Source organism: Vigna unguiculata, chromosome 11 (genome assembly GCF_037176805.1).
Source record: "Vigna unguiculata cultivar grain cowpea cultivar isolate G323 ecotype 2 chromosome 11, ASM3717680v1, whole genome shotgun sequence".
Taxonomy (NCBI): Eukaryota; Viridiplantae; Streptophyta; class Magnoliopsida; order Fabales; family Fabaceae; genus Vigna; species Vigna unguiculata.
In genome coordinates, this window is record NC_140802.1 from 38,034,402 (window position 1) to 38,047,338 (window position 12,937).

General features: G+C 25.5%; 1 protein-coding gene across 1 annotated transcript; it reads right to left on the reverse strand.

The window, feature by feature from the left end:
- Positions 1-5,049: 5,049 nt before the first annotated feature.
- On the reverse strand, positions 5,050-5,943 carry LOC114170372 (uncharacterized). Its single transcript, XM_028055847.2, has 3 exons — positions 5,813-5,943; positions 5,395-5,683; positions 5,050-5,268 (listed from the first exon to the last, which is right to left on the reverse strand). The coding sequence occupies exons 1-3, from the start codon at positions 5,941-5,943 to the stop codon at positions 5,050-5,052; spliced, it is 639 nt and encodes a 212-aa protein (XP_027911648.1).
- Positions 5,944-12,937: the final 6,994 nt, after the last annotated feature.

The following is a 12,937-nucleotide window of genomic DNA, read 5'->3' on the forward strand; positions in this document are numbered from 1 at the left end:
TTATTTTGAATGTACTACATTTAGAAATCCAGGTAAAAGATTTATCGAATTTCGGAATATAGTTAAGAAATTCATTGAATTTCAAAATTTTATTAAAAAATTTATCGGTTTCAAAATTCAATTACAGAATTTATCAGATTTCGAAATCCAATTAATTATATTTCCTGGATTTCGAAATCTAAGTAATTATTAAATTTTGAAATCCAATATATGTACGTATTTTCATTTTTGTTTATAGTTCCTCCTTTTAGTTTTTTTTTCAATGTTTTGTTTTTTGAAGTTACTTGTTTCATTTTTATTTATTTTTAATTAACATATTAATTAAAAAAACTATTAAGTTTTAAATTTAAATATATTTTAAAAAAACTATGTTAACCAGACATTCCTTTAACATATATTAAAATTTAAAATTATATTAATTAAATTTTTATGAAATTAAAATTGAAACAAATAAAATGTATTTTAATTTATATTAATTCAAATAAATAATCAAAATAAAACTATATTAATTAAAATGATTATTAAGTTTATTAAAATTTTAAATTATACAAATTAAAATATTTAATAAATCTTATTTAAATATTTATTGAATTAAATTTAACACAATTAAAATATATTTTATTTTTATCTTAATTTAAACAAATGTTTGAAAGAAAATTATATTAATTAAAATATTAATTAAGTTTTTAATTTAAAAATATTTTAAAAAAATATGTTCACTGTATTTTGAAATTTGTTAACATACATTAAATTATATTAAAATATTAAATCATATTAATTAAAATATTTAGTTAAATTTATTTAAGTTTTTATAAATTAAAATAGACACAAATGAAATATATTTTTTAATTTTAATTTAAATAAATATTTTAAAAAAATTAAACTAATTAAAATGTTTACTAAATTTTAAATTTGAAAACTATTTAAATAAATATATTAACTGGGTTTTGAAATCTGGAAAGTGTTTAACCGGATTTTGGAAATTTGGTGGGTTGCTTAATTGAATTTTGAAATCCTATGAGTCCTTTATATGGATTTCGAATTTTTTAATCCAGTAAGTTACTAAATTGGACTTCAAAACCGAATTTTAATATAACATGCAGTTTATATTTATCTGTGTTTCTGTTTAAAAAAATTAACATTAATTTTATATTATATTTAATTTATAGGAGATCATATTATATTATACAGTATGTCTACATTTTCTTTATCAATAATATGTGGATATGTATTTTATTTTAATATAATATACATGTGTTTATATCAACATGTATTTCTATTTAAATATTTTAACATCAATCTCATATTATATATATATATATATATATATTTATTTATTTATTTATTTATTTTATAAGAGACCATATTACATAATATACTTACATTTTACCTTAACAATTACTTGTGCATATACGCATTTGATTTTAATATAATATACATATATTTATATCAACATATGTTTTATTTAAAAAATTTAACATCAATCTCATGTTATATTTATTTTGTATAGGACTATATTATACAATATATCTAGATTTTACTTTAGTAACAACCACACAATTGTGCATAGACAAATTATTTTAATATAATATATAACTCAAAAGTATAATTACAAATTTTAATCATATGTAACAATATTATTTTACTACAAAATACTAATCAATTAGTGTCATTTTCATAATTTAAAACAAACAAATCCATATCTATCTATTATTTTTTAATATTATTATTATTATTATTAATATTATTATGATTAATACTATTATTAGTATAATTTATTATTATTATTATTATTAATATAACAATAATTATATTAATTATATAAGAATAAAATGTAATATTATAACTAAAATTTTTATTAATATAATAAATGCTCCGTTTAACAATTGTGTTAATATTATATTTAAATATTTATTACTTAATCTTATTATTACTACTCTTTTTTTAATCATTTTCACTAAAATAAATTTATATAATTAATTAAATCAATTCTATACTAAAATAATAAATTAATCATTATACATAATTAAATTAATAATAATAAATATTCAAATTAATTTGCATTATTCATATATAACAACAATAAAATCTAGTTTAAAAATAAAAACAAAAACAAAAAACACGACCGTGCGTATGCAGGTCTTGTATTAGTATTTGTTAACATAAAATTTTACTGAAAAATGGTCTATTAGATATAGACAAGTATTAGACCAACAAGGTCTTGACAAGTTCCACGAAGAGAGAATTGTTTTTATACATCTTTCTTACTTTCAAATAATAATTTAAACAATAAATATTGTCAAACGATCGGTGTAATATTTTAAAAACAAATTTTTTTCTAAACAATAATTATCATAGCTTTTGAATGTGTGTATATCCAATGAGTTTTACATGTCTAAACTTACTATTTTAACTTATACATATCTATATCCATTTATTTTCAATTTTGGCTCTACAGTATTGGAAAAACTCTAATATTATATTCTCACCAACGCAATACAAAAATACATATAGCTATACCAATCTCACAGTTTCAAATAATAATTCCAATTAGTTTCCTTATCTAAATATAATTTAGTGTCTAAGAAAAGTTAATTACTATCTTCTAGCTGTAAGATTATATAAAAATCTTTCAATGAACTTTCAAAATACAAACAAATCAAAACATTAACTTACTCGATGCAAATATCCTCTTTTTTAACTAATATAGGCCAACAAAGGCAGCAAAAGTCCCAGAGAAAAAAAAAATACAACTATTAAAACAAAAACTTATCCAAATCAAAATTATGACCAACCTAATTTAATTTATACATGACTTTCTTTTGAACCATAAAAAATAATCATGAAAAGATAATTAATTAGTCTAAATTTTAAAAAGACAAATTTATTTATAATTTTATTTAAATACATGCTCATCAATTATTTTTTGTTAGACCGAGATTACCTCGAAGTATATTGGTCTTCTTATTAGGTAGAGGTGTTGTGACATTCCATTTAATAGATAAATCTAATAAATAAAAAGTCGCATAATCATAATAAAATAGAGCTAAGGCAGAAGCATATCAGAATTAATCTTTTACAGTCATCCAAAAATACTGAACAGGAAGACTATAGCACAAAACACATGTCATAAACATAATTTAAACACAGATTAGTTTAAATTGAAAATTTGCTTACAGAGCATGAAACTACAAGATAACAATACTTAAAAAGGGGCTCCATCATAGAGCAAAATCCAACGAACATAACTAAATTGCAGCATCTTCATCATCACTACGATCACCGCGAGCTCCCACATATGCTCACACCAAATATTTGGTGATCATTGCAAAAAGGAAAAGTCAAACAGAGAACACAAACACAGAGAGAAAGGATAAGCTAATTGCAAAAAGAAAAAGAAATACACTTATATACATATATATATATATATATATATATATATATATATATATATATATATATATATAACACTCAAAAGAATTGTAGAACAACGCATCAATAACACCAAGCTAAGTAATATCAACTAACCTATCACACAAAATGACACTCTAGACTCAATTATCCGGATCTAGACATGTATGATTCTTGGTGGTTTTTGCACTACTGGTGGCCTCTACTACCTGTAGAGTCATTGTCAATGAATTTCACCTTACCACACAAGGTTAGTCCATTTAACCATCATAAGAACCCTGAGGTTGTTCTTAAAGATAAGACCTCATGCCCCTCTCACCAGATGACTCATTCCACTCTACATGAGTCTTGAATGAGCATTAGAGTATCAGGATAAACCTCCAGTACTGACTCCTTACATCAATGAACACGCTACTAATTAAATCAAATAGGATTTCCCCCATGGAATCTTCTATATTCTCACACAAGCATTTGAAGACACATATTAAAATCATACAACATATTTCTCTATTGGAAAATAACTAATTCTTATAATTTTTATCCAATCCAACTTAACAACACATTATGCAAACGATTTGGGATTTTAGAAATAAAACTGCAGCTTATGTAAAGCTCCAAAAATTTTGTATTTATATTCAAATTAAAGATGATTGAATCAAGAACCAAATGAACAAGAATCAACTTAATTGAATAACTATAAAGAAAGTTATGCACCAAACAAGCAACAAAGGTCAATGTTGTCAACAACCAAATTATAGTGATCTTGCGATAAAAATTTCTCTCACTAAAGAGCTATGATTTAAGATCCGACCGGTCAAAGTCAATAAATATGTGTTATGGATCATCTGTTAAACTTTCAGCTCGATCCAACGGTTAACGAAGTAGGAACCTTCATTTTATGAAAAGTGTGCAGTGTTGTCAACAACCAAACTACAATGACCTTGCAATAAAAACTGCTCTTACTATAGAGCTCTGATTCAAGATCCGACAAATCAAAGTCAAGAACTATGTGTTAAGGATCAGCTGCTAAAATGTCAGCTCGATCCAACGGTTAACGAAGTAGGAACCTTCATTTTACGAAAAGTGTGTAGTGTAAAAAAAGAGTAGCTCCACATCAATCAAACATACTTAGCACATTTCATAACAAAAATAAGTACATTGTATTTCAAAGAAAAAGGAGTTATAGCTTCCCTTACCTTTTAGACTGAAAGCTACGAGAGAGACTCTTAGCGAAGGAGCACCAGTATCCAGAACAACTTAAGAAGCTGGAAAATAGGAGCATAGGGGAACGAAAATGAGACCAAGAAAGGGATTAAGGTTGAAACCAAAGCTTAGAGATAAAAACGAAAAGGAATAGAGGCTGAGAGATTACTTACTTGGAGAGAACTTGTGACTAGTTCGTAGGGAAAACTTGCTCAAACCCTAGCAGAGCTCTGTTGGAGAAAAATAGAGGGAGTAAGGGAGTTGTTTCTTGAAAATGAGACAGAATAACTAAGCAAGGCCCAAACCTTATTAGAGCATAAATAAAAAGAAAATGGGTCTGAGAATCTCTCCAACAATAAAAATTTTTGACCTCAAAAATTAAGACTTACTAGAAAACAAATGTGGATATGACTTCCTCATATCCTCCTCTAGCTCTCAAGTAGAGTAACCTGTCCTCCGGTCCCAAATGACCTTGACAAGAGTGATGGTCCTTCCCTTGAGCTCTTTAACTCGACGATCCTTTAAGCCCACTAGTTGTACCTCCACTGTGAGATCCTTCCTAAAATGTACATCCTCAGCTTCCAACACATGAGATGGGTCAAACACATATTTCCTCAACTGGGAGACATGGAACACCGAAGGAAGATTAGCCAACTGAGGAGGTAAAGCAATCTCATAAGTTACAGGCCCAATTCTTTTCAAGATTTGGTACAGACCAAGGAACTTAGGAGAAAGCTTCCTTGAGCGGATGACCCTTCACACACCACTGGTTCGGGTCACCCTCAAGAACACATGATCCCCAGTCACGAACTCCAAGGGCCTCCTCCTCCGATCTGCATATGCTTTCTGCCTACTTTGAGATGCCTGCAACCTATCTTTCACGAATTGCACCTTCTTTGTGGTCTGTCTTAACAACTTCGGCCCAACTAGCATTGATTCACCATCTTGATACCAACACAAGGGAGTTCTACATCTCCTCCCATACAAAGCTTCATAAGGCGTCATCCCAATACTTGCCTGGTAACTATTGTTGTAGGTAAACTCTACCAACGGTAGCACTTCATTCCAACTGCCAAGATGATCTAAGACACAAGTTCTTAACAAATCTTCTAGAGATTGGATCACTCTTTTTGACTGCCCATCTGTTTGAGCATGATAGGCAGAACTCATCCTCAACTTGCTTCCCAAAGCATCCTACAGTGTCTGCCAGAACCTAGAAGTGGACCGCGAGTCTCTGTCAGACACAATGTTACCGGGTATCCTATGCAATCTCACTATCTCCTCAATATACAACTGAGCCAACTTGGCCATAGACATCCTCAGATTCATCGCTAAGAAGTGAGCACTCTTAGTCAACTGGTCGACTACAACCCAGATTGCATCATGACCTCTCAAGGTTCATGGCAAATGGGTAACAAAGTCCATAGCTATGTTATCCCACTTCCACACTGGTATATCCAAAGGCTGTAGCGTCCCACCGGGTCTCTGATGTTCATCCATCACTTTTTGACAAGTCAAACAAGTGGATACAAACTGTGCAACATCCTTCTTCATATCCTGCCACCAGAAGGTTTCCTTGAGGTCTTGATACATCTTAGTCATGTCAGGATGCAAGTTAAGACGACTCTTATGCCCTTCCTCAAGGATCAACCTTTTCACCTTAGTATCATCCGGTACACAAACTTTACCTCTGAACCTCAAAACACCATCTTCACCCAAAACAAACTCCCTTACTTGATTTGATCCAGACAACTCCTTCACCTTTTGCAAACTAGCATCCACCGACTACCTTTCCTTGATTAAGCTCAAAAAGTCACTAGATCTAGTTAGGGTGTTACATCTAATGAACTCTGGTTCCAACTCAACTTGCAGCCTCATATCTTTGAACCTTTCTAGCAACTCCAACTCCTTGATCATGAGGTGTGCCACATGCACTGTCTTTCTACTCAAAGCATCTGCTACCACATTTGCTTTTCCCGGGTGATATAGAAGTTTGAAGTCATAATCCTTCAAGAACTCTATTCATCTTCCTTGTCTCATGTTCAACTTCTTCTAATCAAACAGATACTTGAGACTATTGTGATCACTGAACACGCGAAATTGTGCACCATACTACAGATAGTGCCTCCAGATTTTCAAGGCAAACACCACCGCTACCAACTCTAGATCATGAGTGAGATAATTCTTCTCATGAACCTTAAGTTGCCTCGAAGCATAAGCCACCACCTTCCGGTCTTGCATCAACACACAACTCAATCCCTGATGAGAGGCATCATAGTAAACCTCAATATTATGTTGTTGTTGTAATACAAATCAATAAATTTGTATAGAGTCTTTGAGGTAAGGTGAGACTTCTTCATCCTTCCTTATGTCAAGGTATTCTCAACCTCTTTATGTACATTTATTAAATTTAAATTCTATTATCAACACTTAAAAATAAAAATAACTCTAAAAATGTCAAAACGGGTTCTTGCATGTTTGTAAAGTTTTCTGTACCTATCGGATTCGTTGTCATTCATAAATGATATAAGGTGGCAAGAGCCTTCAAGTACAATGGAGCCTTGAGTTGAATGCCAAAGCTCAATAGCCTATAAATGAAAAACCATTCATTTATTTGAGCCATGCAGCCTTAATTATGTCTTTCTATACATATATTAATGAGGGAACATCAATTATCGTTTCTTCTATGCATTAATAATTTTGCTTATTTTAAGTAAATAGTTTTAGTTTTAGTTTTTCTAAGATGATATATTAGTGAGTCATAAGATTAACAACTGAGTTTTATAAACCCGAACCATTGGATTAGCGTCTCTTTTATGTAATTAATTTAATTTTATTATTTTATTATTAAAAATGAAGCTTTTATTTCCATATCCCACTGCAGGAAACAATATTAAATTTTTGCCTACCCTGTACGTGATTCAGACAGATACCACTTACTTGATTATGGAGAAAACGCAACTTAGAGGTGGCCACATAATGCTGGGAACTACGTAAACACTTCATGTGCCATGCATACTTAAAAGAATCTCAGAATAATATTAAACATGTCTTCATCTTCTATATAGAATTAGTAGTTTCACATGCCCAAGTAAGGAATGAATGGTGGTGTATCCACAAAAATACTATGACGTGTAGAATGTGATTGGTTATGGATTAACATAATCTAAAACCCTTAATCATTGGTTATGCTTGATTTGTTAATTTAGAGACATAATTCATTTCTATTAACTAATTTTGTTTTATGTTTATGTATTTAAATCGACTATCTTATTTTCGGATAATAGAGTTACATATTTCTCAACCCTAAACCCTTTTTAAAATCATGAGAACTTTCAAGAAAGAAAAAATATTATTTAAGTTTAACAAAGATAATTAAAAAACACTTAAAAAGCAAAAAATAAAAATAAAAATTAAATAATATATATCTCTATTGTATTTCAAGTTTAACTCCTTTGTTAAATTTCTAGTGTATTTGAAGTTCAACTCCTTGACACGCATAAAGACATGTTTATATACTAAGTAAAATTAAACATGTTATCGTATAAATAACAAACTAAGAGTAGGCTACTAAAAACAATGGTGATAATATCTACAAATTCAACCATCATATTTTAGTTGTAATCAACACAATTTCCTAACATGATTTAATAAAAAATATGATAATGACTTCTAGAATATCATCCTTTCTCATACCTCAATAAGGATTTAATTTCTTCTTACACAAAATTGGGGATCTCATTCCTCATTATTGTAGACTTGGATGAAAGAAAGTAAACAAAACAAAAATTAGTAAAAGGAAATACAAAATAATAAAAAAGAAAAGAAAATATTTTTTAATTATATGTTTAGCTAAATGGTTAGCTCACAATGGCTAGCTAAATGTTTATCAAATATAAGAATATAATAAAATAAAATAAAAATATTTTATGTATATGTTAATTTATATATATATATATATATATATATATATATATATATATATATATATGTGCGCGCGCGCGCGTACAAAAATTTGGTGGAGCCAAACTCCTTTCACACCTATCGAAATTAAGTACACATGCTTTCAATGGTTATGAAAGTGAAGGAAACCTTAGTTATTATTATACATTTATATACTTATGTCTTTGTATTGTCTTTGAAAAGATTAATATATGTACGTGAGAAATATATATATATATATATATATATATATATATATATATATATATAATTTGTATTTTGGAATATACTCACACTGTAGATTTTGATTGTAAAATTACTTTTACAATTTTACGTATTGGATGAGAATTATATTTTAGTAAAATAACTAAATTTACTAAAAGCCCACGGTTAGAATTCAATTCAACTTTAAGTTTCAATATTATTATGCTTGCTTAGTTGTCAATTTATAACTATATTGTTCTTAAACTATATTTTAAGAAAACAAATTATATAAAATGGATAAAATAAAACTATAGTCATTACTTAATTCGAAAATTATGCTTGAATATCACATTATACAAAAGTTAATCAAATAAAAATATTATAAAAAAAAAAACTCCTTCTCACCCCATGTATGACTTTAAGCAAGTATTTCTTTTATTTGATATTGTATGAAATATAATCTAATTTTATAATTTTGTTCATCTTATGTATTTGTTGTACTCCAGTAGGGCAGAATTTAAAAAAAAAATGCTCTTAAATGGTTTTTACTAGGGTGATAATGCGGATTAGCCTGGCTTGTTTAGGTCTGATTCGCACTTGGTCCGCATTTTCAATGTGGGTTGAAAAGTCTGGCATAAGTGCGGGCTAGTGGGGTAGCCTGTCTTTTATGTAAAAAAGAAATATGATAAAGCTTTCAATATTTAACAAATTGATAAATTTTAACATGTTCACAAAATTAAACAAATACTTTTAAGAGTTAGATGATAAATTGATAATTCAATATTTTCATCATATTCATATTCGTACTTTGACATACACGATGTGTTCTTCAAATTTTAGCACATTCAAAAATACATAATACTTGTCTTTTTCAATCATACAAAAATTTGGAACGACGTTATGTAGAAGTCCAAAAGGTAAGTAACTGATATACACAAGTGCAAGTTTTTTTTTTTAATGTGAGCCAATGGGATAATCTACGCGGACTGCGCACTATGCGGGCCAAGCTTTGCGGACAAGTAAGTTCAATATCTCAGCCCGGCCTACGAATTTTTGGCTAACCTGTGGGTCGGCCCACTAGACCAAACCCACAATTTCACCCCAAGTATATTATATATTAAGAAAAGAAGCTATTATCTATTACATATTAAGAAAAGAAGATACTACCAAAATTACTATATTATCCATTTTCTTTTATTGATAAGTGGCACAAAAATTAGTTTTATCGTCATTTTAAAACTCTGGTATAGAAGGACCGAGCTCAAATCCTACGAAAGTCAATTTGATTTTATTTTTTCATTTATTTATGATCAACTAATATTAATTTCAAGTAATATTATTATTTGTAATATTTTTATAAGTGTTAGTATTTTTAATTATTAATAATATTATTATTACAAATATTAGTAGTAGTAATAGTAGTAAAATTATATGCAAGATTGGTGTTATTACAATAATAATAAGTAATATTATTAGTTGTAATATTTTTATAATTATAAATATTAGTAGTAGTAATAGTAGTAAAATTATAAGCAATATTAGTATTATTACAATAATAATAATAATAAATAATATTATTATTTTTAATATTTTTATATGTATTATTATTTTTAGTTATTAATAATATTATTATTATAAATTCTATTAGTAATAATAGTAGTAAAATTATAAGTAATATTAGTATTATTACAATATAATAAGTAATATTATTAGTTGTGATTTTTTTATAATTATAAATATTATTTGTAGTAATAGTAGTAAAATTATAAGCAAGTATTATTACAATAATAATAAGTAATATTATTATTTTTAATATTTTTATAAGTATTATTATCTGTAGTTATTATTAATATTATTATTATAAATTTTATTAGTAGTAATAGTAGTAAAATTATATGCAATATTAGTATTTTTATGATTTCAAATTTTACGAAAATCAATTTGATTTTATTTTTTTATTTATTTATGATTTCAACTATAATATTAATTACAAGTAATATTATTATTTATAATTTTTTTGTAAGTGTTATTATTTGTAATTATTATTAATATTTTTATTATAAATTATATTAGTAGTAATAGTTGTAAAATTATAAGCAATATTAGTAGTATTATAATAATAATAATAATAAATAATATTATTATTTTAAATATTTTTACAAGTATTTTTAATTGTAATTATTAATAATATTATTATTATTATGAATATTATTAGTAGTAATAGTAGTAAAGTTATAAGCAATATTATTATTATAATAATAATCATAAGTAATATTTTATTTGTAATTATTAATAATGTTATTATTATAAATGTTATTTATAGCGATAGTAGTAAAATTATTAATAATTATTATATTGTTATTGTTATAATAATAATAATAAGTAATATTATTATTTATAATATTTTATAAGTATTATTGTAGTTAATAATATTGATAATAATACTTAGGATAATTACTCGTATAGTACCCAATTTGGGGCTAGTGTGTCAAATAGGTATCCGGTTTAAAAAATGTGTCAATTGCATCCCAACTTTTGGAAAAGTGTTTCCTTTCAGACAGAGTTGACTAACGTCGTTAGTCAACATGTCACGTGTCAGTCTGTGGTTTTTTTGATTTTTTTAAAATTTTTTAAATTTTTTAAAAAAAAATTTGAAAAAAAAAACGTCACCTGTCAATTCTCTGTGTGTGACACGTGACATTGTCAGTGTCACGTGTCAGTATTACTATCAAATGTCATTGCAATTGACATTTTTTTTAAACTGGTTACCTATTTGACACACTAGCCCCAAACTGGGTACTATACGAGTAATGATAGCTAATACTTAATGATCATAATAATTATGTTGATAATAATAAAATTATTATAGTTATATTTGATAATAATAATAATAATATAAAAATAAATAATTATAGTTTATAATATTAATGATAATAGTAATAACAATAATATTTATAATAATAATAATAATAATAATAATTATTATTAATATAATAAAAATAATAATAATTATAGTTGTTAATAATATAATATTTTTGAAATGATAATAATTATGAAATGATAATTAAAATAATAATATAATAATTATTAATAATTTAAGTACTGTCACTACAAATAATATTTATAATAATATTATTATTAATTATTATAAATTATAATAGTTATAAAAATATTATAAATAATAATGTTATTTATTATTATTTTAATAATATTAATATTGCTTATAATTTTATCATTATCCCTACAAATAATATTTATAATAATAATATTATTAATAATTATTATTAGTATCAACTATTATTATTAATAAGAATTATAATCATTATAATAGTTATTATTATTATTATTATTATTATTATTATTATTATTATTATTATTATTATTATTATTATTATTATTATTATTATTATTATTATTATTATTATTATTATTATTATTATTATTATTATTATCATCATCATTGTTGTTGTTTTTATTATTATGGTTAGATGCACATTTTACTTTTACTTAACTACTTGACCTTTTTATTTGTTTTTTTATTCATTTATTTTTATATTTGAACAATTATTTTAATTCTAAAAATTGAAAAAAGTAAAAAAGAACACCAAAGATATCTATCTCTTTATATATGCAGTTATAATATTATTCTTTGTATCACTTTGCGATATTATTATAGTGGTATTATTATTATTATTATCATCATCATCATCATCATCATTATTATTATTATTATTATTATTATTATTATTATTATTATAGTTGATAAACATTTTACTTGTTTACTACGAAATCATATCTCAATTACTTGCACTTTTTATTTGTTTTGTTATTCCTTTTATCTTTATATCTATGTAATTATTTGAATGAAAAAAAATTGATACTAAAATTAGTAAAGTGATAAAACTTACAAATAACTTTTTTATTATGAACAATTATTTAAATTAAAAAAATAATTAAAAGGATAAAATTGTAAAAACAAAAGAGGACAAAAAATGTATATCTCTTTATATATATATATATATATATATATATATATATATATATATATATGTAGTTGTTGTATTATTATTATTTTTTATCACTATAAAATATTATTATAATAGTATTATTATTATTATTATTATAGTTAGACACACATATTAATTTTATTTACTAGATCTTATTTCAATTACTTGTC